Below are 20,088 nucleotides of genomic sequence, written 5' to 3'. Positions count from 1 at the left end.
ACTTGAGGTTCTAGTCACTAACCTGATTTCTTGAGACCTTTCAGTTCGTTTGCCATTTCTCAAGATGGGTTCAATGTGTGGCCATTGGTGCTGCATGCTGTGTGCTTAAACGTAAGTGAGGCATGTAAAGGATAAATCCACCCTGCACCCTACCCCTAGCTGGTCGGGTATGAACCTGTGCGCTGTTTTTCCCTCGGGTTGGTTGTGTGTTCTGTCCCTGCCCCCACAGGAGGTGGCACTGGCCAGCCCCACAGATGGAAAGGGATGAGAAACTGAGGACCGCCATATCACACAGAGCCACTAGGGGCACCACATCACAGATGCTAAGCAATCCACAACACCTCCCAGTGCCGCCATGACGGGGGGTGCTTCTTCTACTAAAGAGAAAGCAGCACAGTTTTTGTTTGAAAGAAAAAATTCCCACATAAGCCACTGGATCCCAACCCTTAAAAGTGACATTTTTTTTAATTGAACGGTTGGATCTGAACCTAGAGATTTATGTTAGTGTTCACCTCATTGTTCTTGACTTAAATTTCTCTTTGTAGGATAGAGAATTTGCTGGTGGGGTCCTGAGCAAATGCTGATTTATGATTCCTTCCTTTGGGTCTATTAATAGCAGGGGATCTAATAAATGCTGAGTGTACGCAGACTCCACCTGACAGACTGAAGGCATTATCTGGGACGGGACAGCCACAGATAAGAAACCATTGGTGGGCACTGCTCCATACTTCCACCTCTCTCTGCCCCCCTCCCATTCACAGATGGCCAGTAAGTATCGCTTCATTTCCAGGGGAAGAAAAACAGCCAGAACGGTATGTCCCCCCAAACACTCGGTGCACGTTTGAAAACACAGTGATTTAGCCCACTTGTTCCTCCGCAAAGCTCTGCTGCTTCAGAACTACTTGGGATTGATGGGACGCCTGGTGGCCCCGTTGGTTGAGTGTCTCACTTCAGCTCAGGTCATGATCTCAGGGTTCATGAGATCAAGCTCCGTGTTGGGCTGTGCACTGGTGGGATAGAGCCTGCTTGGGATTCTCTCTCTTTTCTTTATCTCTCCGTCTCTGACCCTTCCTCATGAGCGCACTCTCTTCCTCAAAATAAATAAAAACTTAAAAGAAAAGAATTACTTGGTGGGGGGGGGCATCTGGGTGGCTCAGTTGGTTAAGCGTCTGACTTTGGCTCAGGTCAGGATCTCACGATTTGTAGGTTTGAGCCCCACATTGAGCTCTGTGCTGACAGCTCAGAGCCTAGAGCCTGCTTCATATTCCGAGTCTATCTCTTTTTCTCTGCCCTGCTCACGCTCTCTCTCTCTCAAAAATAAATATATATTTAAAAGTTAAAATAAAAAGGAATTGCTTGGAATTGAAAAATTGCACTTTGCCATCACGCCGTGATTGCCAACAGGGTCCGACTGTCAGGGGTCCTGCCAAAGCTTTATGGCAGGCTGTGTCCACGGCCCCGTACGCCCGTCCTTCCCGTGTCCCGACTCGGATGCAGTTTATCTGCATCTTCGCTGAGACACACATCCGTGACTTCCTGCCCTGTGTTATCACGACACCTCCTGGAATAACCTTAAATCCCTCACTGGCTCCTAAGTTCCACTATCTGACGGGACGTAGCATCATCACACTCCCTCTCTCAAAAAGAAGAAAGTTGGGCACACAGTCAGCATTCAGTACAATGCCCCAGGAAGGCATGAGCGGCAGCCCTGTGAAATACTCCCCTGTGACACAGCACGCACCTGCTACGAGGCTGCCTTTCTCATTACCGGGAGAGCGGGAAACGGGGCGCTGCAGACTTCAGCTTGGGCCAACACGTGCATCCAGGTTCCTGTCCGTCCCGTACTATTCATTCTGTAATCAATACACCCGAGGCAGGTGTACTGGCCTTCGGCGATGCTCACCCGCCTCACGGAGACGGAAGCCATGCTTCCTGCCACACAGACCGGCCACAGTGCCCAGGACGGAACGCGTGCACAGGCCAAGGTTGGCTGGGGGGCACCCACTGAGCAGGCAGTGACTGACATTACTGAGGACCGCTGCCCGCCTCATGGTTTCCTTTGCGGAGATATGGTTCCAGGATGCTAGCCACCCACGCGGGGTCTGCGCAGCCCCTTCTGTGGCCCTCACCCCACATCCGTGTGCTCGCTGCCGGCGGAGACTTCAGCAGTGCACGACACTGCGATCACAGGCTAAGAATGAGGCAACGGACATACAGATCTGGCGGGGAAGTGGCCGCGGAGCACAATTAAATAACGAAGGTGCTTTTGCTGTGAATATGCCTTCCCAGGGACAGGGAGCCCTGCAGTGGAGAAAGCTACCCAGAGACTCATGCTGCCTCCACAAATTTTAAAAGAAAACGCTTGGAATGATAGAGAGGTGCCCTCCTCACTTACCCACTGCTATCTCCCGTGACTTTTGTGCGGGTCGCATCGATTTTAAGCAAAAGTCCCCATTTTTTTACACAGTTATCGAGCAGGTTGTGGTCCCGTGGTATTGTAGGGAAAGGCTCTCCTTGGAAAGTAGGAGTGCTCCTTGGAACACTCAGATGTGGCCGACTGGTAAGACAGCAAACACATCCCGAGAAATTACTGTCATGGCTTCGCGGGAGGACTTTACGCTTTGGCAAACGGTACAGAATCATCTGCATATGTGACGTCATGCTGTAATGAGACCTCAAAGACTGAAAAATACGCCCCGTTTCATTCAAGACAGAACCTGGTTCTAGATGGAACCGTTCTAGACCCCACGCTCAAAGTCAGACTTCCTGACGGGTAGGGGTAGGCATATGCGGCACTGTAAGTGAATAAAGGTGCATCAGTGCATTTCATGGCAACAGCATAATCTTGCCTGCCAGCCAACAAACATCTTAGACTCACAGGAGAAACCTGTTCCTTGAAGTCTAACACTCATCAATGAGATAACGCATGCGATCAATTCGTACTACCAAGATGTGGAAAGTGTACACTGATTGACATGCAACATTTAAGGGAGCAGAAACGAACAGGGACAGCTTGTCCTGGCATATGGAAAAGGCGCAGTGCGATCGATTTGTCCAGTGTATCTATGAGAGGGAATGTTCTGGATTCGTGACTCCCAGTAATTACCTCACGTACAGCCTTCTCCTAGTTTGCAGAGTCACAGAGACGCAGAGAAGACCCCTCCTGGGCACCTGCTTCGCCTGAACTCTTCGCGGTCGGAGGACAGCCAGGAAGCCTGCAGCTTTAAGACATCTCTCAAATTCACAGACAGCAAACACAGAGCTGGAAGCAAGACAAGGGTCCTGTCCTCTTATTTAAGACAGTGCTCCGAGATTTAACAAAAACAAAGCAAAATTGTTCCTGTAATCATCACAGCAGTCAACCATCATCACATGCAATTTGCTGCTAAAAACAAATCAACCAAAAAACAATGCTCTGTGGCGATGTTCCAACATTTCCAAAAGATCTAGTTGAAAAAGTTAAAAACTACCAATTCCGGGCACAAAAAGAGAAGGAGAAAGAATGGGGGGAGGGGAGAGGAAACGAAAACAAACACATAAAAATCGTAAGCAAAGCAATGTCCTCACTGGTGCCGTTTGGACAATTTTGTGCAGTTTTGTCCATGAGGATGGCACAATGTCAACACAAGAGATGACGTCACCAGAAAAGACAGGATGTGAGTGGCGAGCTCAGGACCCACTGCTGTTCCACTGTCTCGCTTCCCCGACACACTACGGAACCCCTGCGACTGCGCCGCTGAGCCACAGAAACTCCCGGACAGCAGGCGCACGACCCTCCCCCATAGACGTGGAGGGTACGTTGTTTAAATAATGATACCGACGTGCCCTCTGGGGAAAATGGCCGGTTTCTCAGGAATCCAGGAATTTGCTTCAGAAGAAGGAGAAGAGAGAAAGAACAGGCAGCGTTTGCGTCCTCAGAGAGGCGGAGAGAGGAACATGGGCCATGAGAGAAGAGAACCAGGGGACTGCTGCAGCCGGAGCGCAGAATCCCCGAGAGAGCCCGGAGCTGGGGCCCCCGCTGCCTGCCAAGACCACAGGCGGCCGCGGTCTGCTCCCTCCCCAAGCCCAGCTCTCAGCTCCGTGCGCAGCAGACAACGTGCTGGTGACGTCTGACTGTTCCCAGGATCGGTGGTGAGAACAACGGTCACCAGGGCTCCTTCCCTCCCTCCCCTCTGCTCACCGGCCCACACAGCCGGTCCTTCCCTGGCGATGAGCCCCAGTCACGCCCTTGGGGCCAAACACACTCCTGAGCCTCTTCTCACGTCTCACAGTCAGTGTTTCGTTACCTTTTTGTTTGCAAAGTGAACTAACGTTTGCTGCTTATAAAGGCATCAGGGTGGGAATCCTAGGAGAGGAGGCAGGAAGAGGAAGACGGGCGCCCAGGGTGAGCATGTGCACGTACCGACACTCCAGTCCATTTCCTCCACGGCGTCCCCGTAAAGTCCGTGTCGGCTTCTGCCGGCAAAATCCTGGGACGCGAACAGGGCCGTGTGCACCTGAAGGTAGGACAGCACGAGCAGGAACGGGGTGTCGGCATTCCTGCGGGAGGAGAAAGTTCAGAGCGATGTCACTGCGCGTGCCGTGTGCAGGTAGGATCACACGTCTACGCCATGACGCCATTTGAAACGTCAGAAAGCTCCACAAAATAATGTGTAACACTGTACAGGCTCCACGCTGTCAGCACTCATGAGCCATGAGAGCATGTCAAGAGTCAGAGACTCAGCCCACTGAGCCACCCAGGAGCCCCTGTCTTTAACAGGTGAGGGGTTAGCAGCAGCAGCCTGAATTTCTGCGGGACAGCAGGTCACCACTCCGAAGGAGCAGAACCCAACCCAGTTTCCTTGGGCTCCAGACCCTTATGACCCACTCCTCATTTCCTCACCAGCCTGGACCCCTGTGAACCTGTGCTTCAATGCCTGACATCCCAAAGGTCACGCTCCTGATCCAGTTGAGGTCATAATCCCAGGGCATAAGAGAGAGGTGTGTGTTGGATAAAAGGAGGAAGGTCTCAGAGGGCTTCATCCAGGCCCCATTCAGTTAGGAATGTCGCGGACCTCGACGCAGGGCTGCAAAAAGCAAGCAGCCCTCATGTGACTGGTATGCTCAGCCTACGACGGAGGCTCCCACTAAGAGCCAAAACCCCTGCGTTCGTAAACCTGGGTCCTGTTGGCTCATGCAAGGTAGGAACCGCTCAACGGGCATCTACCCTTCCTGAGCAAGACAATCCCTTAACGACTCAACCTTTCTGCTGTTGAACACGTGTGTGTCCCTCTGTGACGCCCTTCATCATTAATCGGATGTACCTTTCTCCCCGTGAATTAAAATCAATATCCCCCCCATTCCTTTCTTGCTTAAACTCATATTTAAACTAATAAAGCCATCCCACGCTCTCTCTCTTCAGAAGAGACTTTGTGCAAAATCACAGCCATTCATCATGGCCACTTAGACCGCAGTCTGGCTGGAAATGTCAAAGGCCAGGTCGAAGGGAACCTGTAAGTGCATTTCGAGATTTGGACTGTGCCAAGTATCAATGGCCGTGGAACAAGATAAAAGGTCAGGTCTTCCAAGGGTCCATTTATCAGCTGTCCCAGGCTTTACAGCATCATGATGACAACAGTGTTTGCCGAAAAAAGTCTCTATTTCGTGTAAAACTGCACACCATGGAAAACGGTGGAGGGAGCACTTTCCCATGACCTTGCAGGAAGGGCACACTCTCTGCACGGTAACAGAACCTCCTCTGCTTACTCATGCTTCCCGTCTTTCTGATGTCACAGTTACTTCCCTTTGTGGATTAGGATTTGTTAAAGTCACAGAAAATGAGATCTTACCACTCTGTGAAATCAGAGATTAAAAAACAGAACTCCAGGGACCTCATCAAGATAAAAAGCTTCTGCACAGCAAAGGAAACCATCAGCAAAACTAAAAGGCTTCTGACGGAATGGGAGAAGATATGTGCAAATGACATATTGGATGAAGGGTTAGTATCCAAAATCTATAAAGAACTTATGAAACTCAACACTCAAAAAGCAAATAATCCAGTGAAGAAATGGGCAAAAGACATGAATAGACACTTTTCCAAAGAAGACATTCACATGGCCAACAGATCCATGAAACGATGCTCAACATCACGCTCACCAGGGAAACACAAATCAAAACCACACTGAGCTACCACCTCACACCGGTCAGAGTGGCTAAAAGTAACAAGTCAGGATATGACAGATGTTGGCGAAAATGCGGAGAAAGAGGATCTCTTTTGCACTGCTGGTGGGAACGGAAACTAGTGCAGCCACTCTGGAAAACAGTATGGAGGTGCCTCAAAAATTAAAAACAGAACTACCCTGTGACCCAGCAATTGCACTAGTAGGTATTTATCCAAGGGACACAGATGTGCTGTTTCAAAGGGTCACATGCACCCAATGCTTACAGCCCCACTATCGACAATAGCCAAAGTATAGAAAGAGCCCAAATATCCATCAACTGATGAATGGATAAAGAAGATGTATACAATGGAGTATTACTTTCAGTCAAAAAGAATGAAATCTTGTCATTTGAAACAACATGGACGGAACTAGACGTATTATGCTAAGTGAAATTGGTCAGTCAGAGGAAGACAAACATATGAGTTCACGCGTATGAGGAATTTAAGAAACAAAACAGAGAAACAAGAATAAGATAAAGACACGGAGGGGGAAACATAAGAGACTCTTTAAAAAAATTTTTTATGTCTATTTTATTTTGAGAAATCGGGAGAGACAGAGCATGAGTGGGGGAGGGGCAGAGAGAGAGAGGGAGACACAGAATCTGAATCAGGCTCCAGGTGCTGAGCTGTTAGCACGGAGACAGACGTGGGGCTCGAACCCAGGGACTATGAGATCATGAGTTGGGCTGAAGTCAAATGCCCAAACTGACTGAGCCACTCAGGTGCCCCAAGACTCGTAAATACAGAGAACAAACTGACGGTTTTGGAGGGTTTGTGTGTGTGGGGGGGGATGGGCTAAATGGGCAAGGGGCGTTCAGGAGGGCACTTGTTGGGATGAGCAGTGAGTGTTATATGTAGGGGATGAATCACTGGAATCTACTGAAATCATTTTTGTACCACATGCGTACTATCTTGGATGCAAATTTAAATAAAATAAATACGTAGAACTCTAGATCTTTGTCAAAGTTTACATGTGTTTTCTCGTAGACTCAATGCTAAAGATACAAGAGATGTCCCTTATTAAGCTCAACTGAAAATTACTAGCATTTATTTCACTTGTAATGACAGCCGCTTAACAAACACACACACATTAAACATGCTGAAAACATACTGACTACATGCTGAATACGTTCCGTGTGCACTGAACACAGGGGCCTGGAGAACGGAATTCTTGGGGTAAGTTTCATAGGAATTTATGAATCCAGTAAGTGGATACCGTAAACCATACCAATGACGTGGGTGCGAATAAAGTCACCGTCTTCTTAGAAATGTCCTCTTCCGCCTCAACATGTGAATATTCACAGAGAAAAACAAAGAGAAGTTTCTTTCCACTTTAATGTTTTCCCTAGCAACGAAGCACTGTTTTCCACGCATTCGGGGTGAAAAAAGGCCAACCTATCTGGGTCCAAACGCCTATAACGACCAAGGTTCCCCTCGCTCTGTGGAGGATGATGTGAAACGCGGTACATCTCATGTGTATCCATCAGCATCAACCTTTTCACATGTAGCCTTGACTTCGATAAACGAAACAGTACGTTGTGAATAAAATGAACTCAGTAGATTCACCCGTTACTATGCAGCTTGTTTTCTTTTGAGAATGCGCAAATACGTCTCCATCGCCATGGTAGTGACTATACGGACGCGGGAGCTCCCGGAAGAAGCACCAGGCTCATTCTCCTTTGGGGGGGTGACAGCTGGACTCTTCTGTTTGCAGAAGGTCTGTTGAGACGGCTGTAAAGTTCCCTGGTCTTCTTCCACCTGCCCTGTACTCAAATCTAATCAGTAAATCAGTCAAGTCCATGGCTGAGCAGAGGGCCCAAGTCGTCCGCTCTGGCAGGGACGAGCAGCCTCACAGGCACTTTTAGCTGTGGTTTTTCATGCAGTCTGTTGCTATTCCTCGTAGGGCTTCACTAATTTACTCCAAACGTGGAGCCTCAAATTCTTCCCAAAGAAGACCTCTCTTTTCTCCAACCTCTTATGGCTGTTTTGCAGTGGGAAAGAGGTGACATGTGTATCCCCAGTACCTGGTGGGAAAAGACGACCACTGGGCAAAGGTCACTGACACTTGAACATGCCTGGTTTGTGCCGTGCGCCCAAGCTGGCTCTGATTTACAGAGCCCCGAAGGCAGTAATGGCCAAGGAAGGAGGTTGGGTGGCTGCAGGATCCTTCACTCTTGACCCAGAAGGAGGGCTGGAAGTTTCTAAGAAATCTACCGCTCATTCCTTCCTGTCAGAGCAACAAGGACTCATTGCTAACTCAAGTGGGTTCAGGATGGCCTGACTCTTAAATGACTACACAACTTATAACATGGTGCGGTGAGCCAATTCTCTAGCTTTGGCACAGGAGCAGCGCCCTGAGATAAATTTTATCCCCAAGAGTTAATTAGGATGAAGCCCCATGGGGTGCATGGTTCTGTATTCCCAAGCATCACTCTCCGCCACGTGGAACTCTGCACTGGCAATCCGGGGGCACTCGGTGAAGATCGCATCGGAAGCCCCGCCGACCAACAAAGCACCTGTGCCTCACGCCCCTTCACCTGCCGTTCCACATCTCAAGTTAGCATCTTCGGTGTAAACCATTCCAGCGACGAGGCTTAGAGAACAAATATAAATCCTAGAAACAGGAGGGGCGCCTGGGGGGCTCAGTCAGTTGGGAGTCTGAGTTCGGCTCAGGTCATGATCTCACGGTTCATGGGTTCGACCCCGAGTCGGGCTCTGTGCTGACAGCTCGGAGCCTGGAGCCTGCTTCGGATTCTGTGTCTCCCTCTCTCTCTCTGCCCTCCCCTGTTTCTGCTTTGTTTCTGTCTCTCAAAAAAAATGAATAAAATATAAATAAATGGAAATAACAGTTTAAACCATTTTCATCCCTACTTTTGACGTATGAATCGAATGTGAACTGCATCCCCCCCCGCACTGTCTTTTACGGTAATACAAGAAGGTGCCAGGTTCCCCTGGGGAATTCTGAACCAAAACACATTTGAATACATTTTACAAATATCACCATTGCTTTGGTCATTGTCCTTCCGCTGCTGAGTCTGAATCCACTTCTCCCACAAAGGTGGTAAGACCTGCTTATGTTATTCAGGATATGCTGGGCAATGACTCAACACATCTAATGCTGTCCTCAGATCCTCGAAGCAACCCTTTTTTTTATACAAATATTGGGAAGATCCTTTGGAGTCATATTGAGACAATTCTTTCAAGCTGCGTGGCCATCACACACAGTGAATCAAGTAGGACACATAACACAGAGTGATGGCAACAGTACCCAAGGACGGGTTTACCTACATGTTTTCATTCTTTCTGTATTCAGGTAACCTCATGGGAGAAGCTTTGTGGGAAGGAGCACGGTCTGCAAATGCACTGTTTTCACTAATACCAACTGTGCCCAGGCCACACCCACGTGAGCAATAGGCATTTCCACGGGAACCGTCTATTTTGAAGAATAAACCCTCCTGGAATAATTCAACAATCCCAACTTTCAACAGTGCTGTTGCTCAAACATCTTAAATCTCTAGTTCTGCCAGAAAACTGCAGAAGCCTACATATCATCAAGATGAACAGCGCAGGCTTCAATACCCTGAGGATCAAATTGCGTTCGGTCCCCTCCCAAAGTCACGTGCTGAGGGACCCGTTAAAATGCCTTGTAATCATTTGAATATTCATACTCTCTAGAGGTTCCGTCATTCCTGTCAAAATAGCACAGGATGGAAAGATGGGCTTCATCTGGGAGCCGAGTCTGAGCCCTGAGCCCTGTGACTCCCAGGGGCCACCGTACTATTAATCTCCTCTATTTCTGAGAGATTGCTGGTGGATGCAGAAGGATGGGCGAGCGTTCAGCCGTTGCGGCAAATTTAGCAGAGAGCAGACTGCTGTGTTCGGGCTTCAGCGGATGGGCCTTCAGAGCCAAGGAGCGTGGTCTGATGGCGCCATGGCTGCTCACTTGCTTGTAAGATGCAGCAAGGTTAACCCACACGGAAGACCTCTGTCAACCATGCACACTGTGGCCCATTCTTGACCTGTGACACTAAGTGAGCATCATGGCCAGTTTTAAAAAATACTACACAACAGGGGCACCTGAGTGGTCCCGTCGGTTTGAGCATTCGACTTTGGCTCCAATCGTTTTCTCATGGTTCATGAGTTCAAGCCCCGCGTCGGGTTCTGTGCTGACAGCTCAGAGCCTGGAGTCTGCTTCGGATTCTAGGTTTCCCTCTCTCTCTGCCCCTCCTCTGCTCATACGTGCACGCGCTCTGTCTCTCTGTCTCTCTGTCTCAAAAATGAATAGACATTAAGAAAATGTTTAAAAATAACACACTACAGGGCACCCAGGTCAGTCAGTTGAGTGTGTGAATTCAGCTCAGGTCGTGATCTCCCAGTTTGTGAGTTCGAGCCCCCACAACATCAGGGGCCCACTGCCATCAGCACAGAGTCCACTTTGCATCCTGTGCCCCCCCACCCCTGCGTCCCTTTCCCAACTCACAGTTTCTCTCTGAAAAGTAAATAACACTTTACCAAAAAAAAAATCCACAACAGAATAAGGTGCAAAGTATAAGAAAGGATCACTGTGTTAAAAAAAAATCATTTCAAGAAACTTGTTTCAAATAACAAACTATGTATGTCTGAGTGGACGATGACATAAAATGTATACCTTATAATGTTCTAAAACTTTTGCATTATGGGGCGCCCGGGTAGCTCAGTCAGTTAGACGTCCGATTTTGGCTCAGGTCATGATCTTGTGGTTTGTGAGTTCGAGCCCTGCATCAGGCTGCTTTGAACTCTGTGTCTTCCTTTCTCTCTCTGCCCCTACCCTGCTCATACTCTGTCTCTCTCTCTCAAAAATACACATTAAAAAATATAAAACTTCTGCATTAGATCTCAACTCAGCATCCCCTTCTAGACAAATCTAGGGGCCAAACAACAATTGCAGGTTTTCTAGTACTTCTCTGAGGTCCTAGGAGACGCCTGGTGTAGACTCTCTCAGGGAGCTTGCTAAATGGAGATGCGCCTCAGCGCCGCTCAGTGGCAATCTTGAGAGGGAAGGTGCCATGTTCACAGCACCCTCGGTTCCCGTAACACGGAGCCTGAGCAGTCACTACCCTGGGCATGCGACCCCACAAGCTTATGCAGGCACCGAAAATCCAACAGTGTCTCGGCGTGCAGGCGATGACGACAGACGCCCAAGAGCGTGACCGCCAGCTTCAAATCCTGGCCCTTCTGTCCAGACCCGCATTTTGTCTTTCCTCCTGCTGCTGTGCTCAAACACGGCCTCTGGTCTCTGCAGTCTCTGCTGCCTGCACTACACACGCTCTCAGCAAGCGCGCGGCCAGAGACGGCCCAGACGGCGTGCGTGGTTTTCAGAGGAAATGTCCTCTTTTTGGGGCGCTTGGGTGGCTCTGTTGGTTAAGCATCTGACCCTGGCTCAGGTCATGATCTCAGAGTTCAGAGTCTGGCTCTGCACTGAGGGAGTGCACCCCGCTTGGGACCCTCTCTCCCTTTCTGTCTCTGCCCCTCCCTCTGTCTCTCCCTCTCTCTCAAGATAAATAAGTAAACCTTAAAAAGAAACAACGAAACATCCACTTTTCTCTCAAGTTACAAATGGGACAGAACGGTTGTTTTCGAGAGCAGGTGTTCCCGACACCGTCCCGACTCGGGAATGCCACTGACCTTCCCGGACGGAACTGTCCTGGCTGAGTGCAACCCTCAACACCATGTGCTGACGGGGTCCCCCGAGACCTAAATGAGATGGTCAGCTTCACCCATTCTGGCGAGAGCCCACCCACCCACTTCCTGCCACGTGCCACTCCGTTTTCCACGTCCTTCCTCCCGGGAGACTGGCTGGAGAAGTCTCCTCTACGTGGAAGCGGAAACATGGCTGGAAGGACCAGCCCGTTCTTCCAACCCGCACAGACATAACCAAGCACTACGCTTCACCGGCAGCGGCGTCAGGATCAGAGGCGATACCGACCTCCATATGAACTGGGTCGCGTCCGCCACCAGCCGCCGCATGAGGTTGTCGTAGGAGAAGGGTTGCTGGGTGATCTCATGGTTCCTCATCAGGAAGCAGTTCAGGGGCCGGAAGTAGTGCAGGAAGCACACCATAAGGCCCAGGATCATGGCGGCCAGGCCGAGGAGGCAGAAGAAGACCATGGGGGGCACGTGGACCAGCCCCAGGGCCTTGAGTACCGCCAAGGTGACGAGAGTGATCGCCAGGATCTGAAGGGGGATGAACACCACCGTCCTGATGCCTGTGGTGAAGACGCTGCCTTCTCCAGGCTGGCAGTCCCTCAGGTTGGTCATGGGGATCCCGTGGAAATAGTCGAAGCCGTGGCTCAGTGGGTGGTGACAGAAGTCGGTTTTGTTGTGACAGTTCGTCCCAAGGTGCCACTTCCCTGAGAAGGAAGGGAGTGATACTTTAGACCCGATGAACACCCTGACTTGAACGTCAGCTTCTAATTCCCACTCGGTGAAAAGCGGGATCGCTCTGCGCATCTATTAGCCAAATGCTCACTATTCTGAGGAACGCCGTGCTCCTCACTTCTGTCTCCACAAACAGCAGGGTGTTCACTACTCCCTCTACCAGAACACAAGAACTCACTTAACAATAAAGTAAAACGAAAGACAACACCTAACGTATTTAACAGGCAGGTGACAAAAGTACACAGAAAAACACAAATGTTTTTTAAAGACATTTCCTTAACATTAAAGACCCTGTGGTTTGTCCCATGAATATTAAACGTGAAAAAGAATCTTTTCTCAAAAAGCTACACCTGAAGCATGAGGAAATCACACTCAGAACTCAGCAATTATCTTTAACTTCCATGAACATTTCTTATAAAATGTTGATTATACCACTAAATTTTAGGTGAGTGCCTCACAAAAGAAACACCTGATGATGCCTTTATGACAAGAGTAGGAGGAAAGACAACGGTCATTTTGCTTCTATGAGATAGTTTAGGATTCATTTGATGGCCCACGTAGACCTACGTAAGCTTATCAACTGAAAAGGGAGAACGTCTCTCTCCCATCAATTGAATAAAATGTCAAGTGAGACAAACTCTGACATAATTTTGGCACTAATATATAAAATTAAAATGTTCAATAGTATAGTGTGCATACGTAGTTTTGTATGCTGTATGGGTGTGTGTAATTATCTGTTTCTCAATCTATGAACTATCATCTGTTTCATCTCTGTATCTCATCCGTCCATCCATTATCTCTCCATTCACCCATCATCCATCCATCCATCCATCTATCCATCATCCATCCATTCATCCATCATCCATCCATTTAGCCATCATCCATCCATCCATCCATCACCCATCATCCACCCATTATCTCTGTATCCATCATCCATCCGTTATCCATCCATGTATCCACCAATCATTCATCCGTCCGTCATCCACATGTCCATCAGCCATCATCCACCTAGCACCCATCCATCCATCCATCATCCATCCATTCATCTATCATCCATGCATTTAACAATCATCCATCCATCCATCCATCCAGTTATCCATCCATTCAATATCCATCCATCTAAGCATTTTCTATTACCCATCCATCCATCCATCCATCCATCCATCCATTATCCACTTCATCTGTTGATCTATCATCCCTATCTCTGTCACCTGTCATCTATCTTTCCATTTACCCATACATCCATCAGTCCATCCATCCATCATTATCTATCCTCTATCTATTTTTCTATCTACTTACCTACCTATCCATCCATACATACACACATACAGGCACACACACACACTCACACAAACTAACCATATCATTATATTCAAATACCTCAGACAGGTGCATTGCATTTTAATTGAAATGGAAATCGTTGGTTCCCTATCTGAAATTGCATGTGTGATGTCATCCTTAAGAAAGCAGTCATCATGCCCTGTCCCACTCCCCCTGCCCAGGCCCTCAACTCCCCCTCCAAAGCTGCCCATACCTATGAGAGCTGTTGAGTAGCCTTGATCCTTGAGAAGCTTGGCAAAGGTAATCTCACTGGTGGGAAGTCCTCCAGATGAGGCCGAGAAGAGAAACACCCCCACTTGGGTCTCAGATGCCATACCTGAAGCAGGAGAAATGAGCACTGAAAGAGGAGGTCGGGGACGCCCTTAGGAGGACAGCAGCCACGGCTCTGGAGCCCGGAGGTTACCTGACCGGATGGGGTACCGGCCTGTCATGAAGGCCGCCCTGCTCGGGGTGCACAGAGGTGAAGCCGCCAGGTGCTGTGTGAACTTCACGCCTCCTCCAGCCAACCGGTCAATATTGGGAGTCCTAGGACAGAAGACTCATGTCATTCCTGATGACCCTGAAACTTGCAGCCTCCATTGTGGCTTTTCACAGTGCGTCACCTCTCCATCACCCACGCAAACTCCTAGGAGGATGCATGATGCCAGACCAACTGTCCCAGTGCTTCTGCTCTCGGAACGGACCAGCCGATCCTGTCAGGGAGTCACTGCACACGTACTAGGCATCCAGTCCTGGGACCGTGCGGAGCTGTCATCCCACAATGTCCACGGGGAATGCGGCCCCTGCCTCTCGGCCAGCCTGGCCGCCTTCCGTCCTGCAGATCCTGGCACAGACAGGAGCCTCCTGGGCCTCCTGTGACCAAGCTCGTCCCTACGGGGGCCTGATGCGTGCCTGGGACACAGATCCTGTCAAAGCAGCTCGGTCACCAAAAGAGACAGCTCAGCTGTGTATGCGCCTACCCCGAGGGGGTAACACGCATCTTGTTCGTCATGGCCCGTGGACCCCTGCTCCGGTGGCCACACAGAGTAGCGCTTGGTGATGCACAGCGTCAAGGGGACAGGCATCTCCTCGCCGTGCTACCAACAACAGGCTCCCCCACCCATGAATTCAGTGTGCGTGTTGGACAGTCCACACCTCTACCATGATTCCACCTTCAGCCAGAGATTCGGAAGATGGAGAAGGTCTGTGTATCTGACTGAAGCCTCCTCGTGCCTAGACTGGACCACTGAGAAATCTGACTAGGTTGGCGTGTGAGTGTATAAAATAAAAAATAAACAATGCAATTCATAAAGAACTGGAATCAAATATGGAAGAAGACAGATCGGGGGATGTGGTGACATGAATTCTTCATTATGATTGTGTACACTTCTTTTTTTTTCCTTTTGAGATTGGGTAGAAATGAAAGGCTTGATTGTACTTTCTTATTTAAGACCTGCAAATATGAACAGTTCCCTATTCTCTCTGTGAACTTCGGGAATACATATTCTTTTTATGTTTATTTATTTTGAGACTGGAGGGGCAGAGAGAGAGGGAGAGAGAGAGAATCCCAAGCAGACTCCACACTGTCAGCACAGAGCCTGAGGTGGGGTTTGACCTCATGAACTGTGAGATCCCCACCTGTGAAATCAAGAGTCAGATCCTTAACTGACTGAGCCCCTCAGGTGCCCCAGGAATATATAGGATATCAAAAATAATAAATAAAAATTTAAAAATGAATAGATATTATGACTCTGATAAGAGAAAGTAAATTACTAACAAGAGATGTTACAGCAAGTGTCAAAAAGAAAGATCTAGACTTTTTTTTTTTTAATAAAATGAGGCTAACGGTTCGGTGGAAAACTTACATGGTCAGTTGAAATCTCATCGTTGTCCATGTGTTTAAAACTCTAACAAATGTCACAGAAAAGCACACAGTTTAAAACAACCAGCAGCACAGGGGCAGCTGCGTGGATCAGTCAGTTAAGCTTTGGACTCTGGGTTTTGGCTCAGGTCATGATCTCACAGTTTGTGAGATTGAGCCCCACATCTTGCTCTGTGCTCACAGTGTGGGGCTTGCTTGGGATTCTCTCTTCTCTCTCAAAAATAAATAAACTTAATGAAAATTATTAACATATCAATAAGTAAACTAAAATCTGAGGGACAAGGGGGCACCTGAGTGGCTCAGTCACTTCACTCAGTTAAGCATCCGACTCATGATTTTGGCTCAGGTCATGATCTTACTGTTTGCTGGTCTGAGTTGAACATTGGGCTCTGTGCTGACTGGGATTCTCTCTCTGTCTCAAAAATAACTAAACATTAAAAAAACCCATAACCAAAAGCAGCATCTGATACAAAGTTTCGGGATGCAACTGAGACAGGCCTGGTGATGCCTTGCACATGGTTTTTCCTCAGAAGAAAAACGTACAGCCCATTTCTCTGTGATGTGACACATCACCGTGAACCACCGCTCCACGTGGCGTTCTCATGCCCAGGAGAGGACGAGGAGGCAGTGTGATGGCAAGGAAGTAAATCGTGTCCCCGGGCGCTCACCCACGCGCCCACCCCTGGCCTCACACAGTCACTATCCATAGATTTTATGAGAAGGTTCTGCCAAAGCCCATGATCTCGTTCCCCACTTGCATGATTCAGTCTGTACTGACTGTTGGCAAGAGGAGGCTCTGGACCAGGTTACGTGATTGTTTCCTCCTTATTCGGATGAGACAATGCTGACTTGAGGCCAATATGCTCTTACTCAAGGACGGACTTCCCTTTGTAAACCAAAGGCCTTTGACATACGTCTGAGGTGAGCCCGGAGTCACACACGGGGCTGAGAAATGAAATGCCCTCATCTGCCTGACTCTGGTCCCCCTCGTACCTTCTAGCATCACCATGACCCCTGACCCTTGGAAGGTTCTGGAGTCATCCAACGTGACACATGCCTCTGGGGCACCTGTCCCCGCCAGGGTGGCCGGTGACTGTGGACAGAAAACAAGCCAGGACGGGGGCGGGGGGGGGGGGTGCCCACGGGAACAAGGCCAAGTCGCAGACAGAGAAAATAACATAAAGAGGCGAGCCAACGTGAAGAGGGACCGTCACTGAGTCAGACAGTCGTTGGGAGGACCTGTCCAGTGGTCTCTCTACCACGCCTCGCCGCACACGTTCCAACACGTCAAGCCGCTCTCGGCTTCCCAACGCCGGCGTCTGTATCCACGAGAAGTGGCATGTGCGGCGAGGGGCTGGCGTCGCAGGGGACCGCCCCCGGCGGGCAGGCCCGGGGTTCACACGGCACCGCGCCGCCTCACCTGAGCGTCTGGTTCCCGTAGCACCCCAGATCTCCGATGCCCAGGTCGTCGGCCAGCAGCAGCACGAAGTTGGGCCTCGCGGCTGCATGGCTCTGCGCCACGTTCAGGAATGACAGCACAAGCAGGTGGATCATCTTCCTGCAAAGGCCAAGGGCACGCACAGAAGTGAGGGACGCCAGCATGCACGGGCCACCTCCTTCTCTGGGACCTTCTCCCAACCCGCCCGGCCCAGACCATTCGTGCGGCAGGAACACGCCACGACATCGGAGGGCAAGGAACTTGATTCTCTCTTTCCTGGGCCTTTGCTTCCTAGACAAACACTTCTGTCTCCACGGAGAGTAGTGACCTCTCACTTCTTTCTTTCTACCTAAGTTTATTTATTTTCAGAGAGAGAAAGAGCATGGGGGGGAGAGGGGCCGAGACAGAGAGAGGGAGAGAGTCCCTAACAGGACCTGCCGCATCAGCTCAGAGCCCGACATGCGGCTCGAACCTACAAACTACGAGATCATGACCTGAATGGCAACCAAGAGATGGATGCCTAACCAGACGCGCCACCCAGGTGCCCCGTGACCTTTCATCTCTACGCCAACATACAGGCTCTACTGGGAAGAAGGGAAACACAGGGACCTTACATCTCATTTTCGAAGGCAAGCTCTGTAAGTAGCTCAGAGTTCTCCGTGTGCACGCTGCATAGACAAGCACTTCCTCCCTGAAATGAGCTTTTGTTTGCTTTCAAAGGGAAAGATGGGTAAATGTTTCAAAACTTGAGGAGCACAAGGTTCACAGCGTGTGGCAGCTCGAGGTGCTGGGTCATAGGTCAGAACAAACTCAGCCAAGGAAGGGACTCCAGCGACCTCGTGTGACCGTCATCAGCAGACCCCCCCCGATGGCTCTGACGCTCACACCACAATCCCCGGCCCTGTGAACACGTCATTCTACAGGCTAAGGGGACATTGCAAACACGATTACGGATCGTGAGATGGAGACACAGTCCTGGACTGTCCACGTGGGCCCAAGACAATCACCAGTGTTCACACAAACGGGAGGCGGGACAGCCCTAGGGAGGCTCCGAGCGACACGGTGACCACAGCAAGGGGAAAGGTGAGCTAATAGGGGGCCAGGAGCCCAGGAACGCAGGGGGTAGAAGCCGGAATCGGCAGGGACACGGATTCCCCTCCGCAGCCTCCAGAAGGAACTGCTCCCACTTTGAACTTAGCCCAGCCTTCTTCCGTCCAGAACGTGAAGATACACGAAATCGTGTGCTTTTAAGACCCAGAAACGCAACGTCTTCCACACAGACAGGGAAACGACCCTTTGGTCTCTCTCTCTCCTGACGCCGTCTTGAGAGGCGCGTTGAGCTCCTGTTTTCTGTCCCTTTCCGGGTTCCGGGGAGCTGGCCTCCCTGTTTCTGGGTCGCCATCGCCCATTGCTGTGTCCCTGGCTCCTAGACCGGTGTCCCTGTGCCCGTTCAACCTCGCAGCTGGAGCCAGAAGCCTGACCCTGGGAACTGGGTTCTGTCGTCCACATGAGGACGTGGCTTCCTGGTCCATTCTGATGTCTGCCTCCCTCACCCCCCTGCTCCCCGGGGTCCGGTGCTCCGGCAGCCCCAACCCTGGCCCCCACGAGGAGGCCCAGCCATGTTCCTGTGCAGCCGTGCGGGAGGCACACCACAGTCCCTGGCCACGGCCAACATCCACGTCCTTCGCAACCTCTCCTCTCCGAACATACTCCCTGACGGAACGTAGCATTTGTGCCTGAGCCAACGCGTAACCACTGAATGACGACTCTGGTCACTGTAAAACAGGAAGGATGCTGTCTCTCCTCACTGCGCTGCGGGCACCATGAGGGCAGCGGGTGATGGGCGAGCATCTGAGAGAACCCTGTGACCTAAAGCACCGACCTTGACTCTGTTGACTTGAACACGCCTCGGTCGTGACTCCCCCCAATCGCAGCTTAGGGCGGGCAGGATACTGCGTGTCACATGGTTGGACGGTTCAGTGGGCAGGACGAGTCAGAAAGGGGCACCCGTCTGTCGACATACAGACTGAGGCACCGTGGAGCTTCTCAAGATTCCTGAAGACGCTCATTAGTGATGCCCCCGAAATGCCCTGCGCTCGCACGTCAGGGTCCCTCAGTGGATTTAACGCCTTGCTAATCCAGAACTAATACCAGCAGTGGGTAAAGGAGCGCGCCCCCTAACCTCCCGTCCCCACAAGAAAGCAGCGTGGCGCCTTCCCGCCAGAGAAGGAGAGAGAACCACAACACGGTGCCTGCGTGCTTCTGACTGCTTAGTGTTTTCGTGCTGCCTATAACCTAGACAATAAATACACACAACTTCTTGCTCCGAACCACACTTCTGGGAATGCTTGTGCCCAGTGTAAGTGCTCAGCCTCCACCTTTATCAACTCACCTGCATGGAGAAATAACATACGAGCGTGTGCACGTTAGGATTATTCCACCAGGATTAATTATTTATTGTGTAAAGAAGTGATGACTGATTATTACTTTCTTCCTCTCATGAACAGAGTTCCCGGCCCCACATCACGGGCATCCTCACTGGGGGCTCACTGGTCCCCGGAGGACGTGCAGGTGCACCCTGGCCTTGTGTGCTCACTGGCGGCAGCAACAGTGGCCCCGGCGGACAGAGCTGGTGGATGTCCACCTGTCGCCCCCCCAATATCTATGAAATCACCCCTGGCACGTCTGCCTCCTGTACCTGCCCCTCCTCTCCTGTGCTGTCCTACGTGCGCAGCTCCGCGTCTACAGGATGCAGAAGCGACCACCCATCTGGGTGACGGTGAATGTCTCCTCTGCACCTACAAGTGTGTCCCCAGCGATCACAGGCAAGCT

At 50.3% G+C, this 20,088-nt stretch overlaps 1 protein-coding gene across 1 annotated transcript in view; it reads right to left on the bottom strand.

The window, feature by feature from the left end:
• Window positions 1-20,088, bottom strand: part of STS (steroid sulfatase) — a 133,292-nt gene that overhangs the window by 58,212 nt on the left and 54,992 nt on the right. The window contains exons 3-7 of the mRNA XM_029930654.1: window positions 17,239-17,376; window positions 14,361-14,482; window positions 14,151-14,273; window positions 12,165-12,588; window positions 4,403-4,539 (exon numbers count right to left, since the gene is read on the bottom strand). Coding sequence (XP_029786514.1) covers window positions 4,403-4,539; window positions 12,165-12,588; window positions 14,151-14,273; window positions 14,361-14,482; window positions 17,239-17,372 — 940 coding nt within the window. The 5' untranslated portion in view covers window positions 17,373-17,376. The remainder of the gene's footprint in view (window positions 1-4,402; window positions 4,540-12,164; window positions 12,589-14,150; window positions 14,274-14,360; window positions 14,483-17,238; window positions 17,377-20,088) is intronic.

This window comes from Suricata suricatta, chromosome X (genome assembly GCF_006229205.1).
Source record: "Suricata suricatta isolate VVHF042 chromosome X, meerkat_22Aug2017_6uvM2_HiC, whole genome shotgun sequence".
NCBI lineage: Eukaryota > Metazoa > Chordata > Mammalia > Carnivora > Herpestidae > Suricata > Suricata suricatta.
Note: the sequence above shows the minus strand (reverse complement) of the source record. Positions and strands in the feature narration are given on the sequence as shown.